Raw genomic sequence first — 22,716 nt, 5'->3', positions numbered from 1 at the left:
GATTTTTTGGTTCTTTTGTTCTCCTTGTGGAGCTCCTGTCCTCTCCAGGTCTTTCTATCTCCCCCTTCTTTCATAAGATTTCCTGCACTTTGCCCAAAGTTTGGCTATGAGTCTCAGCATTTGCTTTGATACCTTGCTAGGTAGAGTCTTTCAAAGGCTTTCTTTGGTAGGCTCCTGTCCTGTTCCCTGTTTTCTCCCTCTTCTAATGTCCATCCCATTTGCCTTTCTGAGTTAGAATTGATCATCTTACCCAGGGTCCTCCTTTTTGCTTAGCTTCTTTAGGTGTACAGATTTTAGTATATTTATCCTCAACATCCTTAGTCATCAGGAAATATACAAATCAAAAAGACCCTGAGATTTCACCTTACACCCATCAGAATGGCTAAGATCAAAAACTCAAGTGACAACACTTGCTGGAGAGGTTGTGGAGAAAGGGGAACCCTCCTCTATTGCTGGTGGGAATATAAACTTGTACAACCACTTTGGAAATCTATCTGGCTTTTTCTCAGACAAGATCCTAGGCATACACACAAAATATGTTCAAATACACAACAAGGCCATTTGCTCAACCATATTTGTAGCAGCTTTATTCACAATAGCCAGAATCTGGAAACAACCCAGATGTCCCTCAATGGAGGAATGGATACAGAAATTGTAGTACATTGACACAATGGAATACCACTCAGCAATTAAAAACACGGAAATTATGCAATTTACAGGCTAATGGTGGGAACTAGAAATGATCACCCTGAGTGAAGTGTCCCGGAAGCAGAAAGACACATGGCATATACTCACTTATAAGTGGATATTAGTCATATAATATAGAATGAACTAGCTTCTTAAGTTGCTGGGCTGGAATGGTTGCTTTTAGCCTTGCTAAAGGCATCTGCTCTTCGACACCATTTTTAACCGTTTCAAACAGCAGTTATTGTACTAGGTTGGAAATTTAAGCAGGGGCGTCACTCTTCTTCAAGAAAGCCTACTGTTTGAAGAGATAAGCATAAGTGAGCAAATAAATTTGGAGTTAGTTGTTAATACCAAATAATAACCTACTCTCACACTCCATTGAACATTAGATGTATAACACCAGAAATTTTATCATGATCTCTTGCAAAGAATCCCTAAACAACCTTTGAGTTAATTCCTCCTCCTGTGGGAAAACATTGCTGATAGATTAGGCTTTCTTTAATTCTGTTCTCCTGCTCCCCTGAGAATGTCCAAGCCAGGCTTCTCTAAGAGTTTTGAGGAATACATAACATTTCACCTTCAGCTCATATTATCTTAATATGGTTGGTAAATAGCCCCTACAAAATAAAATTCATTATTGTTTTTGCAAATGGAGTCACTGCCTGGAAATCATGAGGAAGGGCCACCTGGTTTTCATTGTTCATAAATACTTTGAGAAGAGTTTCAGATTTACAGAAAACGATGAAAATTATAAAGATCTCCCTGCCTCTTATGTACCCATTTCTGGTTTCCCCAATCATTGTTGACGTCACACATCAATATGGTATGATAACTACTACTGGTAAAACAGGAGTACACTCCACTCAGACAGCCTTAGTTTTTACTTAAAAGTTTTTGGGTTTGGTTTTTTTCTGCTCCAGCCATATATCCAGGATCCCATACTACGTTTGGTGTCATGTCTCCACTGTGGATTCTCTTATTTTGGTTACTTTTCAGATGTCCTTGTTCAGTGGTGAAGTATTACTAGCCTGGCACCTAGGAGGATGGTTTCTCCTCAAGTTTAAGTGTCAGTTACATCTTATTGATGTTAACCATTATAATCTGTTCCATATAAGGTTTGGCTTCTGTATTAGTTGTAGTACATAATAGGTAGATACTAAGACTTCCCATACTTAAAGAGGTGGAAGTAACCTCCCCTTCACTGAGGAAGCACTATTCAAATAGATTATTCTGAATTCTACATGAGAAATTTACCTCCTCACCTCATTCACTGAGTCATTCAGCTCCTCATTTTTATCAGGGTTGTTGCATGGATATTTGTATCCTGGTTATTATCCAAAGAGTTATTGATTTTTCTGTATAAGTTCTAACTTCATCCGCTGGAGCTCTGTCCGCTCCTATCGCAATAATCTGTTTTTAAGTTTCCCTTTCTTTCTGACATTACAAAATGTTCCATATGCCTCATGTATATTTCCTTCTCTGTCCCTAGGTTTAGATCTGGCCACTGCTATTGGAGTGCATCATTGGAAACCAAGATATAGGCCCTGCTGTGTGAGAGCCACTATGCTCTTAAGTAACTTTTCTTCCTCTTCTCCCGCCGGAGTGCATTTCTCAGTTGGTCTCAGGACATTCCTGTCATTAATTTCAAACTCGGTTCCGAGGAGAAAATTAAGGCTTTATTTTGGAAACATATATGGGTTTCAAATTAACCATTGCAATATCACTCTAAAGACAAGCATACTTTCCCTTTTGATTATTAATTACCACATTTTCTTTCTCTTACTAAAGGAACTGAATATTTAGAGAATGAGGTTCCTAAGGGAAGAACAGGTTAGCTAGGCACAGCTTTGTAATTCAACTAGAAATGGCAGGGTATACTTGAGCCTAGGAAGAGTTTATCCTTATCCAACCCTTGGTTAAAAAGAATTACATTATGGCCAAAGACATATACAGGACTAGTTGTAGAAGAATGAAAAGGTTATAACAAATAAAGAAGAGAATGGCACACAAATACCATTATCAAACCAAAATGCTAACTTGTATCTGAGTGTGATTTGTGTGCTTGTGTGTGTGTGTGTGTGTGTGTGAAGAAAGCTGTTTTTAAAACCAGGAGTGTCCTTTTCATAGATGCAGTATCAACCATGTGTTCTAGCCAACATAAAGCTTTCACTGGCTCTTAAAACCACAGGTATGCCCTATTGTAGCAAAGGTTTACCAAACTCTCACACTCCTTGTGGTAAAGAAGTCTTCAAACTCCACAAGGAAAAACTATAACTGATAGTGTATAATCCCTGCTAATCTTCACAGATTTCTTCAGTGCTCCCACAAAAGGTAGTGTTTAGCAAGCTAGCGCCCAGAGAAAACTTGCATGAGTTGTGTGTGCAAACACACATACACACACACACTCACACATAGTCACACACACACTCAAATACACAAAATCTCTTGACCTATTGACCTTTTCTACTTCTTCCCATTTTGATTACCAATATTTATTCCTTACACGAATTAAGCATCCTATTGAATAACACCAGAAGATGATATGTAAGTACCCGTGATAACAGAATCATGGTAGTCTGGTTACTCATAAAAGCCAAGCCTACTCAGAACTACCAAAATACTGAAGTTCAGAGCTGAGTGCCAAAAACTACTGACACTGAAAACATCCCTGCCTTCTGGGTCACCTAACCCTGCTAAGTTTAAGCCCAGGCAAAAATTTTTGGCACAGGTTAGCTAGTTTCTTTTGTAGCTGGTGGGGTCATTTAAATGGGCTATCTGGAGGCTGGACATGGTCATTTCTTGTGCTTCAATATGGCTTTGGAAGGATGGTCTGCCTGTGTATGCCTCAGGCACACAGTGGACACAGTTTGAGGTTCAGAGGACATGAGCTTTAGCCCACTAAACACCAAATACAGCAGACACAAATCAATAGAAAAAAATAACTTCTTTTTATTTACAAAACCAAAAATCCAAATATTGGATGCTGTAAACAAAATTCACAATCTGTTCCCTCTAGCACTGATACGAACATGTCAGTTTTGAAGAGTCCATTTTCCATCAACTCCTTTTTCTGCCTATGACACACAATCGTCAAAACATTCCGAGAGTGACCCCAGGTGCAGCTTGCTGTAGCAAGGACGACTCAGAGCAGGCAATGGTTGTAGAGAAGTGGGGGTGAGGGCCAACGGTAAACAGAGCCTCTCACATTCTGCGAAGCTTGGCAGCAAGTATTCTCAAGCCCCTCACCACCTCCCACTTGGTACTCTCATCACTTACTTCTTAGCAAGCTATTACCATGACAAAATGTGACACGGAGATCCCTCTACAGCACTGAAATGGTGATGCTAAAAGAAATATTAAAGAAAGAGTATATTCAAATAGGTGCTATATATATGAAAACAAGGTGGGTTTGGTTTTTTTTTCTTTTTTTTTTTTTTGGCTTTTTGCTTTGTTTTATCTAACACATTTTTTTCTTTCACAACAAAAGCTTATTTTTTGACAGCTGCTGACAGCTTTCGACATAATACATTTCATTTACAAAATAGTTCACAATATTTATTTAACAAGCATTGCATTGAAAACAATGATATGCACAGTAAAGCAACCAACGACAGCAAACAGAAAGGGGTGGCATAAACGGGTATGTTCACGTTTCATTTCACTTCTTTCTTGGCTTGATATTCTGCCCGTCCTTGTGGTTTTGATTGGACCCAGGTCAAAACAGTCTATACCAAAGAGAGCAAGGAGAGCAAGTGCTCCGATTTGCCTTTTTCCAAGTCCATCCCCCTGCGAGAGTCCTTGAAGCAGCTGAATTTACTGCAGATGAAGTAAACTTTGTAAAAGGACACAGTCACAGGCTAAGTGTCCTCTGACATGCCAGACTGGACACATGAGAAGAGCCCCCAGAAGGCAAAACTTCTTGTTTCAAAGTAACAGTGCAGGAGGCTAGATAAACACAGAAGCAAACAAATCGTGGGCGATGATCAGAGAGAGAGAGCTGTTCTTTGCTCTGACATTCATAGTTTTAGGCCACACATCCACAAAGAGAGACATTTAGCCCATTGCGTGTTCAACTACATATGCACAGGACTATAGTATGCACAAAATAGAAATAAATTATATAAGGGTTAAAGTGAATGCTGGAAGCTGTCCTGAACACAGCCTGTTCTATCTGAATGCCATATGCTGGCACTTCCGACTAAGCTACCATCCAGCAAAGTAAGCAAGCAAAGAATATAAATACTTGAGAAAGTAAATGAAAGACATATTTTCTAATAAGGCTCTTTCAAACAAAACCCTGTGCCATAAATCAACAGCAGGTTGCTGCTGGGGCAGAGCCAGAGAGCTCCAGACTTCTCAAAACAGTGGACAACTCGTGTGTGCAGAGTTAGCACGAGCAGAAACCAGGTCACCAGATGAGCCTCTGCCCCCAAGCAGGCCAGGAGAACGTGCTGAGGGCTAGGCAGGCTGGACTGTGGCTTCTCATAGGTGAGTGCCAGGCTTACTTAATCTGAAAGCTGAACAACGTTCCCCGGGTCTTTGCAATTGATCTTTCAAACACAGGGTAGTGAGGAGGGAAACTGGACTGACAAAGGAGTGGGATGGCTTCCCTACAGAAGAGAGTGGCAGTGTTGGGGGCTGTGACAGCTTGGTGGGGATTCACAGGGAAGCTGCTACAGCAAGCCAGTCTGGTTCCTGTTAAGGCTTCCAATGCAGATGCATGGAAGGGTGGTCCAGACGGGTCAACCTGGACTAATCTGACCATGAGAAGCTGACAGATGCCCAGGTTAAAGAAAAAAAAATATCACACTGCCAATGTGAGGGTGCTATGTTCTCCCTAGCCCCCCTGTAAATGATTTTGTCTGCAGAGGAATTAACATAATTAGCAGTCATTCATGAAGGTTTCAAGGGGACTATGTGAGTGTTTCACAACACAAAAGAAAGGTTTTTTTTAATGATTTTGTTTTGTTTTTAGTAATGTATTTACAGAGACCAGTGTCTACAGGGCTGGGAGAAGAGTTAGGATTAGCTATCACTGAACTGAACATGAAAATATCAGTTCATGTCCCAAAGATATATAAATGGTCTCTTGGAAAAGAAAAACAAAGTTGGATTTGAACAAATGCACAGTGATTTAATTTAAGGTACAGTACTAAATATTTCTGTGCAGTGTGACAACCAGATCAAACAAGTTTCATATTGGATAAATTTATAAAATGTATATATAATATATATCCTATATATAAACTTTATGTAGTTGTGCAAATACTCTTTAAAAAGGGTCATTTCACATTTATTAAATTCTAGTGGTCCAAAATGCAGAATGCACTCATTTGTATGTTCATTTAAGAAGTAGTGTTCAGGTCCCAGAAAGTTTTTATTTTAGCAGTTATGGATTTAATTATATTATCTCTGTTCCATGATCCACAACTTCTATGCCTTGAAGGCATGTGATTCTACTTATTTAAGGGGGAGGGGTTCAGACTGTCAAAATGTCAGGTCAGGTCAACTAAAAAGTGTTCTAGCAAATATTTTCCCATATTTGAAGTTCCCACTGAAAAGAAGAAAAAAAAACTCACTAAAAATGTATAATCTCTGCTTTTCCTATCAAATATATTATTCATTTCCCTCCATTTGTCTTATTTTTATATAAGTTTTAAGTCATCATTGCAATATGCCCATATCTTCTATGATCCTACCAAAAACATAAAAAGCACTGTATTTAAGCGTTCCTATTTGATACATTATTTTAGATCACAGACAAAGTGTGTGTGTTTATACACATATCACCTATATGTGTGTGTATACACACAAACAACATAGACACATACTAGGATAACATCACACCAAACAATATCAACTTTATATAGGTATTTGCCAAGAAAAAAAATAGGGCATTTCCTCCACCATTCACAAGCTTATACTTTGTTTCATTTTTTTTCTTGAGTCCCTGATAAAATAAAATAATCATTAAACCATAAAATAACCTTTTCCACTTCAAATCTGCTGAAAGCAACAGGCACTTTGATGTGTATTGGTGTGTAACAAATATAGTAACTCTTTATATATCCTAGCCTATCTCTTCTGCTTGGGAATTTTTATCTGTTAAATCTTTGGTCCTTGAGCATATTTTCTTGGCTATAGCTGTTTGTTGCTTGCGTCTTCACATTTAAAAAAAAAAAAAAAAACGCGAGCTATGCAGGAAGCTGGAATTAATGGGTTGTGTCACTGTTACGTTCTGCTTTTTGTTATGAGAACAGCATCAGCCTACTCCTGTTGGTTTGGACTGAGCTGTTTCTATGAGGAAAACAGGATCTTTCCAGAGAGCACTTGCTACAAGACAAATGGCAATCCCCACCAGCCACCCCCCTTGCCTCTGTTGTTACCTTCAGACCTCCTCAACTGATAGGCAAGGCTTTCCTCCTCTGTGAGTGCGGAGTGCCCTCTTAAAAGTCTTTTCACCATTCCCTTCCCCTGTGGCAGAGCTATGGGAGTAGTTGCTGCAACCCATATTGTCAAAAATCAAGCCTTCTTTTTTTTTTTTTTTTAAATTCCCTTGTTATCTTGGGAGAACCTGATTGCTTTTTCCTAATGGGCCTCTTTTGTTCCAAGATATGATCCAATAAGGTAGAGACCACAGGGGGGTGAGTGGCTAAAGAGGGTGATAAGTTAAGATCATGCTCCCTTACCAATGGAATGATCCATGATCATGGCCAAGCTAAAAATCAGGAGCATGTCCTCAATGCACAGAAAACATCCCTAATTAGGATTGGGTCACTCTATTTTGGTTGTTGTTGTTGTTGTTGTTTTGTATTTTTCTTTTCTTTCTTTATTCTTTTTTCTTTTCTTTTTTTTCCCCTACCTGGTCTAAAATGGCCTCCCCGGAGGACATCTTTAAAGGATTCTTAATTGCAGGGTAACCAAGTGGAGTAGGTTTGCTGCTGGCATGTGAATACTGGCTGGACTTGCGCAATGTAGTAATTGCTAAAGTTAGCATCTGCAACATAGGGGGCCGGCTGGTAATAGCAGGTGACATTAGCCACGTTGGGGATGACATTTTGGTCAGCGAGCACCCGGATTGCCAGCATGGTGATAAGGTTTAAAGTCTGCCTCCTCTCATGTCCCATCAGGCACACCGTACTCTCATTTACCACTCCGTGAAGGGTCATGAGATAGTCATACTTGCGGTCTTCCAAGCCCACGAAGTGGTTCTGCAAGTAGGATTCCAGCTTTCTTTGCTGCTCCCCGATGTCTGAGAAGTCAATAAAAAACCTGGAACACATGTACCTCTGGAGGGTCTTGATCTCCTCGGAGGCAGGCCTGAAGCCCCTCACCAGGAGGTTGCAGTACTTCAGCAGGCCTCCTCCTCTTATTTCCTCCGGGTTCCTGGTGGCAATGATCTTGTTGCAAAGGTGATCAAAGGCTTCGTGGAAATCACCGTAGACGCTCTCGCCGATTATCGTGGGGTGAAACGTCTCCGTCATTGGGTTCTCGGAACACTCGTAAAAGAGGAGAAGAGAGTCTAACTTGATCTGAAAGGAATCTACACTGAATTCGAACTGCCTCCGGAGGGAATCCACAAACTTCAGCTCCACGTTTTTGCCGCTGTTGTTTGACAGGGAGATCAGACTCCACCGGTCAGAGTCGTTGCACACTTTAACCATTTTCTGCACATAAGCTTCCTATGATTTAAAAGATAAAATAAGATGAGAAAACCCGGGGTGGGGGAAAGGACCGAGAGAATGCATCTCAGCTTCTCGGCTGAGAATTACTTTGTTCCTTCCTGTTTGTTTTGTTAAGTTTCAGCAAAACACTACCTACACGCTTCAACAGTCTTTGGAAAACAGGGGGGGGGAGAATACATTTAACGAGTAGCTTCGCCGTCTGGGAAAGAGACTAGAAGTAATAGTTTGAGGCTTTTGGCAGACGCAGCTGCAAAGTAAGAGGCTCTGTTGTCATGTCTGACTTCAAATGTTATCTTCTGAAGACGGTCCAATAGGCACAGTCTTCACGCAGAATCCCCAAGAAAAGCAGTGTTATGAGTATGTCTCTCTCACCCTCCTCTCCAGCTGCCCAGTTCGCCTCTCCATTAGGCAATTGGGCTTATCAGTCTGCTGTGTCCCTCCAGTGACTGCTCTACAGTTACAGCCAAAGAGGAACTAAGTTGCCTTCACAACAGACTTTAATTAATCGTACAAAATGTCACCCAGACCGAAGGGGAGGGGCACACTACTGCACCCTCAAGTCGTGAATTAGCAGGGAGAACCACTAAATATCTTAAATGCTGAAGTCAGTTGAACCCAGAGAAGGGACCGATTCACATTTTCCAATACAATAAAAACCCATTGACTCAGTTCTGCTTCAGGCTGCTATTTTCCCAAAGCCTAGATCACAAGATGAGTCAAAAAAAAAAATTATTTACATCATTCCATCCATCCACCAATCAGAATATCCTCTGGACCGGAGTCCAGGAAGGAAAGTCAAGAGTTAAAACATACAGAGAAGGAAGGGAAGGGAACGCGAAGGAGGAAGCACAGAGTTGTGACGCTGGAGCTCCCAGGAAACTAAAACACGCCACACTGTTCACGCACCTCAGTTCACTCGTGAAAAAAAAAATATCACCATTCAATAAACGTACTCTCCAAGGCCGCACCGGCTGCAATTAAGGCAAGCCGGGCTTGCTTTCTCCCCGCACCCCTGGCCGCCCAAGCCCACCTCCAAGCGGTCTTTACCTTGAGTGTGAGCGGTGTGATCTTTTCCTTGTTCACCCCTTCGGGCAAGAAGTCTAACAGGCAATCCAGCACGACGTCCTTCACAGTCTGAAACTCCTCTTCCCCACGCAGGTCAGTGCAGAAGATGAGGTCCAGGTCCTTGTAGCCCAGGCCACTGTCCTGGTGCAGGACGTGGCTGGCGGCCGAGCCGTTGAGGCGCACGTCGCGGACACCTATGCCCTTCTCCTCCAGGCGCCTCCTCACCACCTTCACGATCAGGCTCGGCTGCAGCTCGAGCGTGGGGAAGTTACCGCGCCCGTGGATCGGGATGGTCTCGCTCAGGATGCCGTCCAGCCGCTGCACTTGCTCCCAGTTGAGCACGTTACAGTGCGCCGTGGGGCTTTCGCAATAGTCCGAGCAGCGGTCCCCATAGCTGCCGCCGCCGCCGCCGCCGCCGAAGTCGCCACCCAGGGGGATGAAGGGGCCGCCGGTCAGCTCGTCCTCCGCCATGGCAAAGTACCCTTCGCCCTCGGCCATGTAGTGCCCGCCGAACGCCACTCGGCCTTGGTCAGTCCTAACGGGAAAGAGTGGGTTTAGGGGACACGCGGGGAGGTGCGCGGCTGCGGGGACATGGGGCCCCCCGCCGAGGAGCCCGGGGACTCCCCCTCCCCTCCCCGAATCGTGACCCGCCAAGAGCAAACCCTCCCCCTCCTCCTCCTCCTTCTCCTCCCAGGAACGACCCCCGGTGCCCCAGCCCCGCGCCGCGCCCCGCAGAGCAGCCCCGCACCAAAAGTATCTCTGATGCATCTGGAAAGCGCAAGCGAGAGTCCCGTCAAGTGTCACCTGGAGGCGGCCGCCCCTTCTAGGAGCGCAGGCGAGCGAGGAACCGCGAGGCGGACACACTCCGCGGGAGTCCGCGGCCCGCGACTTCTCCGCGCAGACCCCCGGCCGAGCCCCAAGCGTTCCCGCCCCTCGCCCGCGCCCCGCCCGCGCCCCCAGCTGCGGTGGTCTCGGAGGTGGCGGCTCTGGACGCCGCCGGTGCCGCCGCCGCCGCGCGCTCGCGTCTCCGGAGCCTTGGCCGTTGTGCGGGGGGGAAAATGTCTTCAGTACTTTTTTTATACCGGGCTTCTCCGCGCTTCCGGGGCCCCCGGCGCGCACGGCTCCGCCACACCCTCTCATTTGCATAGGGCACCGCCCCCCGGCGCCACCCCCGCGGGCAGTGGCTGGGCTGGACAGTCGCCGGAGCTCCGAGCGGATGGCGCCGGGCCAGGGTGCGCGGCCACTGGCTGTGTGCGCAAGAGGACGCCTGTGGCTCAGACGTGTAGATCTACCCATTTCTGCACGTCCACACACACACACACCTAGAAAAGAGACACTTTGAGTGCCCTAAATGTGATAGATGGCCATCAACCCTGGAGCAGAGCTTAAAAAAAAAAAAAAAATCGCGCAACTACCCAAACTTCCCAAGCCTAGCCTTCTGACAGGGTGAGGCGCGTCATTGCCGCGTAACTCCGGGTCGTTCCTCCAACCAGTGTCCCTTTGGGGCTAGACCGCCGATCCCTTCAAGGACCCTGGGCCAAGGGTAGTCTCCAGAGGCGACTTGTCACGCACGTCAGTCTCTGTGCGGGAGGGGGAGGGGTTGCTGAGAACTGAGTTTCGATTCTCGAAACCTCGAGAACTGCTGGGGAAGTCGGGTGCCAGCCGGCCTCGGTGCGCGTCTGGCTGCTGCGCGCGAGCCGGTCGGGCGCGCTGTCACCCCTCGCACAGCTCCGGGGGCTCGTGCCCAGCCCGCGGGGTCGCGGGGCGCAACCCCAGCCGTGCAGGAAAGCGGCCGCCAGGGTGGCGGTCCCGGAGGCGAAGCGCGCCCCTAGCAGCCTCTACGTGGAGTTCTCATTTCTAAAGTGAATTTAAAAAAAAAAAAAATTGTCAATGATCTAGGTAGGGGTCCGGCTTCTTACCAGACCGAAAGGTCACATTTAAAAGAGGTGAAGTTTCTCTGCTCCAGCTTCGGTCGCTAGTGCAGCGATTAATGGTTGGAAAAGTTATCTGCACGCTCTGGCACCGCGGGGTTTGCTAGAAAGCTCCCCGCTTTCGCCTGCCCACTTCCTCCACTGCCCTCCGCCTCTTCCCAAAGTAATGCTCAGCAGTCCTCGCTCCAGGTAGAGAGAGGCCGTGGGCGGGTGCGGTCGGGGCAGAGAGGAGGGAGAGGCGGTGAGATGAATAGCCACTTCCCCGAGGCCCTACACAACTCCAGAAGCCCAGCGTCTGAATTTGGGGAGCCCGGGTCTAGAGGCTCAACCTGTGCCTCTCTGAGCTGAGGGACTGCAGGGGTGTCGCCCACGCAGATCTAGCTGCATGACAACGCCGCCCCCTGCTGGTGCCCTGCGAAGCTGAGTCCCCAAAAATGGAGAAACCGGAGGCCAGGCTTCCACAGCGCACAGCCTGGGCCTAGGCGTAACTAATTGGGTTGAGGGAGTAAAGGACCCCTGGACTCCTACACTGTTGTCATAATCCCTGCCGGTTCCTCTTAGGACTTGTCCAATCATGGACGCTGCCTAGTAACACATTTTATATATATGAAATTGTGCGTGTGTGTTTGGGTGTGTGTGTGTGTGTGTGTGTGTGTGTGTGTGAGAGAGAGAGAGAGAGAGAGAGAGAGAGAGAGAGAGAGAGAGAGAGAGAGAGTATCTTACTGTGGACATCAGACTGGCCTCAAATTCAGCATCCCCCTGAGTGATAGATATACCGAGTTGATCCATTACCTCCAACCTGAGCCCTTTCCACACACTTCATAGCCTTCAGGTCAAGAAGAAGGCGTTCCATGCCAAGGCTAGTGGGTTGGAAACTAAAGAATTAAGAGGTGACAAAAGTCTCCCAAATTCACAACCAGTAAGCTCTGCGGTGAGGCCTTGAACCCTACCATCCATCTAACTGTGAATGCTGTTTAGTCTTTATTGCCTGAATGAGATGTCCCTAGCTTAGTACTTCCCTCTCAGAGGAAACTGAGGCAAGAACTGTGGGGAGGGGGCCAGTGAGAAAGAAGGGTACCATGAATAAAGCTCTATGAGAGAGTGTTTACCTAGCTCCGAATTTAATTTGCATCAGTACACACACACACACACACACACACACACACACACACACGGGGGAGGGGAAGAGAAAAATGAAATAATAAAAATCTCTTCGATAGGGTATCAGGAAATATTTTCAAAGGCCGAGAACAACTTCGCGTTTTCTTAGTATAACGTCGAAGTGGCCGTTCCTATATTAAAGACACTGCATTGAAGAAGAAGAAAAGAAAAGAAAAGAAAAAAAAAAGCAGTAGTCCCACCCTACTCTCATTGCTTTTCACTGCATTTTACGTTTCTATCAAAAAGACTGAGCAAAACAAAGCCCAAGCTAGAGCAGCCTGTGAACAAGTGAGTCCGTTGCTCACACCTGGGATGTGTCCTGTGTGGGATCTTCAACGTGTTCAGAGAGCTGCGGGCGGATCCGGAGGGCCCAGCCCGAGCGCCCATTGGACCAGCAGTCTCTGCATCCTGTTCTCTAGGTGGGGACCCTTTTCTCAACAGTGGCCACACTTCTCTGCACAGACTCACCTGAGAAGCAGGGGCAGATTGCAGAGGGCCCGCTTTGTCATACCACCCTGGCCAGGCCACTGGTGGGGAACACCCCTTTTCCTCTGAGCTGTCAGTTCTTTGTGGATAACACTTCCTTAATAGCAGAGCGTTCCCCGTTGCCAGTCATAAACTGGACCCTCCTGCCTGCCTCCCGCACTGGGACATCTGTGGCAACTCGCTCTTGGCAGTGCCATGGAAGGCGACTGAATTATTGGATTAATATATGCCTGCTGCATAAGGCTACATGTTACACACTGCTGAGTGGAAGCAGAGGTTCTGCATTGCTCCTCTCCTGTCGTCAAACTGAGGTAATGTTTATATGCGGGAAACTTGCTTTAGCTTCTGGGCTTATTTGCTAATTTGCTTTTCCTCTTTAAAATGGAAAAAAAAATAGAAGAAGAAGAAAACCAGTGGTAATGTGCTATGAGATGATAAGGTTAAGGCCACACACCACGGGGGGCTGGAGAAGTGGCTCAGTATTCAACAGCGCCCACCGCTCTTGCAGAGGACCCCCTCACACTGCCGGTTCAGTTCATTATACTCATACAGCCCACAGCACCTGTAACTCCAGCTCCAAGAGCTCCAAAAGCCTCCCCAGGGAACACCCCCACCCCCACAGGCACACACACAGACAGTCAGAGACAGAGAGAGACAGAGAAGGTACTCATAATTGAAAAAATGAAAATATTAAAACTACCACAAAACTGAAATAGTGTATTTAGACTACTTCTTGAGAAAGCAAAAGAACGTTACCTGAAATTTCTAATGAGAGGCCTAATACAGATTTTTCAAGAAAAAAAAATTTCATTTATAACTAGTTGTTCTTGTTTGCAACTTATCGTAAAAATCCAGACTTAGCACAGTAAGAAAAAGCTCAGTTTTGGCTTTAATAATATTAAATTTGCTAGTATGAACCAGACAGCATGCTAAATATTTTAAATATGTCGTCTCTTAAACTAAGTTCTCCCCAAAACACAGGTTTGCATATTATACCCCTATTGTCTGGCTTGGAAAAGTTAAGTGCTGGAAGGCCAAGATTCTAAACCAGTTGGAAGAGCCCGGCTCCTACCTATCCATGTGTGAGGGTCCTTTACGTCTGGAAGTTTCCTGCTCCCTATGGGGTGGCCTTCTCCCTGTTTTCTGATTTTCTTTTTGTACTTGAAATCAGGCTGGAATTGTACGCTACCTCTTCTTTCCCAGTGCTAGATGTTCATTCTGACATAACATTGAGGACTTACATGTTTAATCGTGACTCAACTGCTAGGAGCCAAACTCCACCGTGAACTTACTGGAGTGATGGGGATGGCTCCCTGCATGCTCAGAAAATGACCTCCGCAGTCCTGAACAGCTAGCACACTAGCAGCCTCGTGGGTAAGTTTGCAGAAAACCCCCACGAAAGGAAACACAGTGGGAGGTTTGGAGACTGGCCCAAGCACACTGAGCGGTAGAACCATTTTTTTTCCTTCATGTTCTCTCTGATTCCTATCTTCCCAAAGATGGCTTCCGAAGATAAGAAGTAACCAAACAGGAAACAGTTTCCCAAGCTCATATCCAGAAGCAGAGGGAAAAAGAGAGTCCAGAAAACCTCTGTTAAGACTCTAATTCCTCTCTCACAGCCCTCTGGTCAGATTTCCTCCCATAACTATGTTGCTCTCTCGGTCTTTCCACACCAGCTTCTCCCTTCTCGACTTGATTTCCCAGCTTCTGCTCTTTGAGCATTTCTACCATGCATGGCATGGCTGTGGAAGCACTCTGTAGTGTTGGCAGAAGAGTGCCAGTGTCTGGGAGGTGACCTCTGACCACTTGCCTCATTCAGAGGGCAGATCTCAGTCATTTAAGATAACCAAGGAGGAACAGCTTCGTTTTCCAAGCATGGATACACATGTGTCATCTCACAAAGACCCTGAGGCCTCTTTGCTCCCGGTTACCGGTTACCAGTGGCTGAATAGCAACTGATCACAATGTTCTTATGTAGAAGTTAAAATTCACAGAAGAAAGTATTTTTAAGAAGAATAAATGCTGCATGTAGAAACAATTTCATTTTTATTGTGATTCTTCAAGAAAATAAGAAATGTTTCAAAGACTAGCAACATCCCACTATACAACACTTCTACGATATGTAAAAAAATAATGTTCTAAGTTATTATTTAATATGTTATTAGTGACTGTATTAGTTTCTTTTTTGTTGCTGTAATAAAATACCACTACAAAAGCAATTCATAAAAGTACCTTTATGATTTATTTTGGCTTATGGCTCTACAGGGATAAGAGCCCATCACGGTGAAGAGACATGGCAGCCAGCAAGCATTGGTGGTCAGTACAGGAAGTGAGTGATCATATCTCGAATCATGAGCACAAACCAGAAAGAGCAAACTGGAGGTAGGTGAGTCATTTTGCTCTCAAACCTTGCCTTGGGTGACTTCCTCCAGCAAGGCTGGATTATCTAAGAATTCCACAAAAGCATCATCAACTGAGGACCAAGTATTCAAATGCTTGAAGGTGCTAGGGGACCTTTCTCACTCAAACCACACAGGAACAAACAACAATTTTCAAAGTAATAACAATTATACTTTTAAACCTTTTGACACTTCTTCCTCTATAGGACCTCATTTTATCTTCAAAACTATTCTGCTTGGTTCTAATTTTCACAAATGAAGATAGATGACACGATTTCTGCCATGTTTGTAAAAGTAATCTTAGAAGAATTAAGGTTACACAATTTCCCTTAGCTGCCACATTGCTGAGCTTTATATTTGTGTTAGACTTAAAACCAGGAATGCTCGTTTCCATTTAGAAGGATCCTCTAGTTACTCAAAAGGTCTTTTGATTTGGCTACATCTCACTGTTGGGTTGCTGAGAATCTTATTAAGAGTGTCATTTCCTAAAGCATTATTTTCAAGGGTATTCTTTTGATCTATCTGACAACAGAAAAATAACTCCATTAACAGTTGTAGATTACTGAATTGATGCAATTCCACAAACAGGTATCAATATGGTTGCAAAAACTTTTGCCATAATATTAAATTCAATACTAATTTCTCTTTTGTAAAATTCTTCATCAGAGATATTGAAAAGAATTTTCCAGTACTGCCATTGATGCTGATTATGCCAACGTTTCTTCCTGTTTTGAAATCTTGTTGGTGAAATGCTTGCTGTTTCAACCAATGTGGTAAGATCCATGGACAAATGATTGTCTTCACTCTAGACAAGAGAGATGTTCAAGTTTTACATCTACCCGGTGAAACATAAACTAGAAATGCACGTGTTATCTTCCCAAATGCCAGGTGTGGATAAATGAGCTGTTATTTTATGCTACAGTGCTTTCCTTCTGTATGTTTGTGCTGAAAGTTGTTGGACTAGTCTGACAAAAATATGATGCTTACTTACGAAAAGCACAAAGCATTGTAGAGGACAGAAAGAGGGGCTGCACTCAATCATTCTTTTTTTTTAAAGAAATATATCTCCCCAAATTTGCAACCCTTTTCTTGTCGAAAATGAAGTCATTGTCTATGGGTATGTTCCTTTCATCTTGATGTGTGTCAGCCAGTTCTTGTTTGGAACTTGTACTGATATGTTGGATGCCCACTGGAACCTGATTTCCTTTACATAAGCTTTCAGTGTTTGATATGTTCAGGAATGCTAAACAGGCATTACGTTAGCTTGTTTTCTGCTGACGAAACAAAATAGCTGAGGCTTGGTACTCTGTACAGAGAGGAACTTAGTTAACCTACTGTTTGAAATGCTACAGTGGACAAATTCTGGGATCTGGGGCCATTTATTTGACTCATGGAGAGGGCCTCTGGCTGGTCAGCATGGGGGCAGGAGCACTTGCAAAGGAGACCTTGAAGACCTGAAGACAAAAGGATTGAGTCAAGGGAAGAAGGCTTAACCATTTTCCAGTTTACCTCTCTCCTGAAGGACTACCACCATTTCGACCACACTGGAAATTGCTTTCCATCACTCAAGCTTTTGAGGGCAGCCTCAGACCATATCGAAACTCTAACACCCATTTATCCAGCACCAATTTTATACACTTAATCCTGAGATTGTATGTGAACCTGTGGAAGTTGCAGAAAACACATTTACCTGAGTCATATGCTACCCCAAGCATGCATGAACTGCCTGTGTGATGTTTGAGAAAAATTACCATGGATTAGGGTTATCAATTTAAAAAAAAAAATTCAGAAGTTCTGAAAATTTGAGTACAAAACATATATAAACAAATTTTGGACTTACTAAGATGTAGAATGTTAATTTTAAAAAATACATGTTCTGCAAATCAGACTCTAGGAGAAAACTCACCCCCTTGGCAAGCCTTAGGTGTGAGTAGAAGAACTAGTTGCAACTCACTGTGTGTTTTTACCCAAAACACCAGGATCTATTTTACTAATGTGATTGTGGAAATTCTAATTTAATCTATTAAACAGAGCTAAGGGTTCAGAATATAGGGACTTGTGCATTAATTGAGAAGTAATGAAAGGCGTTGTTGATATGTACACCATAAAAAAACATTTCATTTTTCCTGACAGGGTTTGTGGAACCTCCGTTTTAAGGCTGAAGTCTGAAACTTTTGAATAGCCTCCAGCTCTGTCTAAAATGGTAGACTCCCTTTGCTTAGCAGGGTTCTCTCTCTGCCTGGTCTTGGTAACCTCAGCTCTTGTGAGGAGCATCACATGGCCCATGGGACAGATTATACACCGGAACCTTCCCTGATGAGAAAACCGGTCCAGCAAGCATCTGGGGATTCCTGGAAATACTCCACCCTGCGAAGGAGATCTTAGTTTTCATCAGTGACTTTCAGTTGTACTTGGGAGTTTTCCCCACCCATAGGATAATTAAATACTGTGTTCTCCGTCTGGTAACAGGGCCCTGATATTGCATGTTAAAGGAGGCTCTGTACCAGTACATATACAGATCCATGGCACTCCTGACCAGGGCAAATCAAACACATTCACCCTTGAAACCCCTCCCACTGTCCAAGGTTTATAAACCCCTGATTTCAAATAAACGAGCTAACTGGGGGCATGCTGGTGCTGCATGCTTCCTGCTTCTGGATACCATCAGCTTTCCACCATGGATGCCTGTGGGTACTTATTCTGGGGGAGAGAGGGCTTCTATGCTCCCCAGAGAATGGCTGCTGAACAGCCATACTCGGCTGCCAATTAAATAATTTCCCACCTAGGCCACTTTGAGTTTCTGGACCACCCAGGGCATGACTGCCAGTCAGTCTGCTCCGTGCTTCCGCCCCATCAGTGCTAGATAGGGGCTGACCCCCAGAAGAGCATCCCCTCCCCTCATTCCACCCCAGTCCTACCTTAGGCCTGCCAGACCTGTCTCTGGTCCCGCAGACCTGGGCCTCACCAGGCCTGTGTCTTGGCGTCAAGCTGACTAGACATTGGGTTTTGCCCCCGCCTCTGCTGTGCTTAGTACAACAGCTTAACGAAAAGCTGTAACACTTTGGTATCACCGTAGACTTTAGAATGCCCGTGCTTCCACTGCCCCCCATCCCCGCAACCTCATTCTAAAGAAGCTAGACTGTAACACTCCTGGAAAACCTTTACCATAACCCCCACCTATTGCACGGGACTCACCGCAAAGCACTCTGGATTCTCCTGAGAGAAAGAAAAGCCTGCTCCCAGGATTGTGCCCATTTTCTGTTCTCTCTCCATTGTAGGGAACCAGCAAGATGGTATTGAGAACAATGTCTGGTCCATGAACTTTAAGGAACGTTTCCCTACAGCTGGATAGAGAAGGCATAAGCCCAGGACTTTCACAGAGGACCAGATTGGGAGAGCACTTTTCAGGCTCATAGACTATCCAACTGTGCATCCATAGCTGGAGGCCAAACTATTGCTCATGAGCAGAGGGCAACAAAGGTGGGAGGGAGAAGCACAGACTACCCAGGTTCTTGCAAGGGATCAAGTCTGTAGGGCATCAAACTTGGTCTCTGAGGACTTCTCTCTTAAGGCTTTCATCATGAGGTTCTTGTAAAGTTACTTTTCTAAGTTCTACCTGAGCTCAAAGGCAGCTACAGTCCGAATCTCCATCTCTCCCTGTGTGCTGGGCAGGAGTACACAGATAATCTGCTAGTAGATCGGGAACTGCTGGGACACAGAATGTAACTTTTGATCATTCCAACAAAAGCACTTAAGGCCCTTCCAACAGTACTGTCCTTGTGCAAAGCTAGAAAATTACCCATGACCTTCTTGTCAGGAAGAGCCTCCAAAGCTCTAAGAATGTGCATACTCTCTAAGTTATGAATCAAAAAAAAAAAAAAGTAGGTGAATAGAACCTCCACTGTGGAAGCTAGCTCTTCCAACAATCTCAGACCACTGCCTTTCTTGGAAGGTTTTGTAGCTTTGATTACTATGACTACTACACCTTTTAGGACCTGGTAGTCTCTAAGTCTATCTGTGTAACTAAACTCTACCTTTCTTCATCCATCTCAGCAAACTGGTGATATGTAGAATGTTTCAAAATAAAAATGCCTCAAAACTAAACCAAAAATGTGAAGGCAGTCGGTCATTATAGACATGGTGAATCCTATGAAGTTACAGTTGTCAAGTCCAAGTTCTTGATGCTAAAATAAATGTGAGCCAGCCTCTACAGACTATTTCCTGGTGTGACCCCTCCTCCCACAGGATGGAGATCTCACCAGTGACTTGAACAAAGTCTCTGGCTAATGTATTTTTCCTCATGTTTGTAAGTGTGATTGGCATTTGATAAGGGAATGAGATAGGTAACTTAAAAGGGGTGATCAGCTTAAAACCAGGATGGTCAAGAAATGCCTATCTGCATAAGAACAAAAAAGAAAAGAAAGGAAAGAGAAAACAGAAAAAGCAACAACTAAAAGAAAAGTAGCTTCCAGCTCTAAGGAGTTAGGGAGTGCTCCTGGCCTAGGGAGCAATTTGTACCGAGGCAGGCAACAATCTGATATACTAGAGGAACTGAAAGGAACTGTATGGAGCCAGGGAACCCAAAGGAAGGGGTGGTGACATGAGATTAGATTAGAGAGAAGTCAAAGGTCAGATCTCATAGGTTATAGTGAGGAGTTAGGTTCTATTTAAGTTCAAGAAGTCGTTGATGGCTATAAACAGGGGAGCAAAAGGATTTATCTTTAGAGATCACTCTTGCCTCCAAATGCAGTTGGGAATTGAGAGGAGAAAAATATAAAGGAGACCACTTGAGGGGCCAGCGTTGGTATGTGGGCAAAGGATGATTCTAGTTTGGATTTCAAATTGTGGATCACAGACTATAAAGATTATATAGTCCTTCTAAATTTTTACTGAGAAACACCAATAAAGTAGAATAATGCACAACACTGAGCATGTAAAATTACTACACCATTTCCTAACATTGCTTATTGTTTTCATGCATCTAAGTATGCACACCCAAGTGCACATCTGTGCTGTGAAACAAGTTAAATAAAAGGAATCAACGAAGATTGAATAGAATCATTGAGGAAAAGACACAAAGAGAAAGGAGACATGATTGTGTGATATATTTTATTGCATTTTAAAATAGCATCTGTGCGGTTAATATCAATTGTTGACTTGACAGAACGTAGCATCACCAAAGAAACAAGCCACTGGGCATGCCGAGGAAGGAGGGATGATCTTGATTAGGTTAGCCTCTGGGCATGCCAGGGAGGGTTTATCAGTGTCTGGATTGGTTTTGAACGGAGGTATGAAGACCCATCCTAAAAGTGGGTAGAATAATTCTCTGGATTTTTTCCTGGACCAGATCAAAAGGAGAAAGACAGCTGAACACCGGTGATTTATCTCACTCTGCTTCCTGATCAGGAATACAATGTGACCAGCTACCTTAAACTCCCCATTGCAGGACTCTCTCTGCAGGAGGCACTGCCCCACCCCCGCCCTGGCAAGCTGTGAGCCCAAACAAACCCTCCCTTAAATTGCTATCTGTCGGTGTGTTTTACCACAGCAATGAGACAAATAGTTAAAACAATGATTTCTGTATTTATCCACTAGTTACTCTTTAAGAATGTGTTTAACAACAACTTTTGAATGATAAAGAAACATAATAAAATTGCACCATTAACATAGGAAATTGGTATATATACAACCATCATTTGCTTTTATTTCATAGTATTTGTAAAGACTATTGGAAGATACACTCTCAGTCACCACTAGGTAATTAATTCATCTTTCAGTAAGATACTGCTTTCCTAGAATATTGGTTATTTCAAAAAACTTTTATGTATAGGAGGAAACTTTAAATCTTACATTTATTTAGGCCTCAATCTCCCTGAGGTCGCAAGCCTACCTTTATTGAATTTTCTCACAATGCAGTCTGGGCTGTTCAGCCTAGCTTACCAAGTTATGACTATTCAATGTTTGCATCAAAAATTTGCGACATTGCCACTGTAAGAAAGATTCATATGCACTGGGTTAAATCGCATGCATCTGTTTTATTTTCTCTGCTATAAGACTGAATAACATCTTTTAGAGGAGGTCATCTTGATGAGTCTCTTTACCCAGATGTACTAGAGCACATTGGATTTGACCTAATGACAAATATGTTTATAATAAACCGTCACTGAAAATTAAAACTGGGCCGTGAAAAGAAAGAAAACGTGCCGCGAGCAGTTAGCAGTTGCACACACCCCCTAATTACAAAGCATGCCCTTACCAGAACTACTTCCTACTGTGCTGACTGCAAGAAGTCTTTGCCTTTTATACACAGAAGCACACACCCTCTGTCTACAAACATGTTAAGACCCATAAGGTCAAACAACCCATTTACAAATTGCTAGATGGGACCAGCATCAGCTCCCTACTCTCTCAGCCATTTGAAGAAAGCAACTTCACTATCTTAATGTGTTTCTTCTTCCAGAGGACCCCTTTGACCCTTGTCCTAGCAGAGCTCTCTTCTCCCATCAAATACCAATCTTCCTTTGGGGTAGTAACAACTAAAGACTGCAGCTGTATTTTGTTTCATTTTTTATTTTGTTTTGTTTGTTTTATGGTTTGGGGGATTGTTTTGTGTTTTGATTTTTGTTTTGTTTTGTTTTGTTTTGTTTTTGGAGATAGTCTCACTATATACAGCTGGCTGGCTTGAAACTCACAAAGAGCTGTCAGTCTCTGCCTCCCAAAGGCATGTACCACCATGCCTGGCTTGCAGCTGTATTTTAATAATAGACTCTTAAATATCTTCCATGTAAAAAAAAATTAGTCTACAATGATAAAAAATCAAATTCCATGGGGACCATTTCCAGTTGTTTTGGAGATGACTGAATCATTTCTTCTCAACCCAGACCATTCAGGTATGTCAAAAGTTAATAATCCATACATTTTGATGGAACTACCCAGGAGAGGTCTGCCTAGCTGAATGATTGTGCTGTTGGCTCTGTGAGCCACTCCAGTGCCAGATGAACCACAGAGTATCAGCAAGCAAGGTGCTGAAAAACAGGGCAGCTTTGTAATTCTCAATCTGTTTCTTCATTCTTAGACCTGCTCCACCCCGTACTTCTGCAGAATTTCAGTTTGTTCTTTGTTATTCACTGAGGAAGTCTGGTACATTTGAAAGCTTCCTCTTACAGTAGATAAGACTAACAGTTTTGGGGCCAAGCAGGATTAATTATCAGGAAGCTGTTGATAGTTCTTCACTGATCTGTAAAAACCTAGTAAGAATAAGGTTGACTAAAATAATGGTGTCTATTTAAAGTTTGGTCACAT

General features: G+C 43.9%; 1 protein-coding gene and 1 long non-coding RNA gene across 3 annotated transcripts; one reads left to right on the top strand and one right to left on the bottom strand.

The window, feature by feature from the left end:
- Nucleotides 1-3,612: 3,612 nt before the first annotated feature.
- Nucleotides 3,613-10,543, bottom strand: Tent5a (terminal nucleotidyltransferase 5A). Of its 2 annotated transcripts, none has more exons than XM_021659177.2 (3): nucleotides 10,186-10,543; nucleotides 9,420-9,972; nucleotides 3,613-8,369 (listed from the first exon to the last, which is right to left on the bottom strand). In XM_021659177.2, exons 1-3 carry the CDS (start codon nucleotides 10,203-10,205, stop codon nucleotides 7,593-7,595), a joined length of 1,350 nt encoding a protein of 449 aa, XP_021514852.1. In that variant the 5' UTR covers nucleotides 10,206-10,543; the 3' UTR covers nucleotides 3,613-7,592. The 2 variants fall into 2 exon arrangements, with proteins under 2 accessions (XP_021514852.1, XP_021514855.1); XM_021659180.2 differs by having other exon boundaries at nucleotides 10,242-10,373.
- A 566-nt stretch (nucleotides 10,544-11,109) lies between these two features.
- On the top strand, nucleotides 11,110-19,507 carry LOC132654584 (uncharacterized). The gene is made up of 4 exons (XR_009592207.1): nucleotides 11,110-14,389; nucleotides 15,281-15,397; nucleotides 16,081-16,187; nucleotides 17,548-19,507. It is a non-coding gene; the product is annotated as an uncharacterized LOC132654584 (long non-coding RNA).
- Nucleotides 19,508-22,716: the final 3,209 nt, after the last annotated feature.

The sequence above is a fragment of the Meriones unguiculatus genome, chromosome 6 (genome assembly GCF_030254825.1).
Source record: "Meriones unguiculatus strain TT.TT164.6M chromosome 6, Bangor_MerUng_6.1, whole genome shotgun sequence".
Taxonomy (NCBI): domain Eukaryota; kingdom Metazoa; phylum Chordata; class Mammalia; order Rodentia; family Muridae; genus Meriones; species Meriones unguiculatus.
Note: the sequence above shows the minus strand (reverse complement) of the source record. Positions and strands in the feature narration are given on the sequence as shown.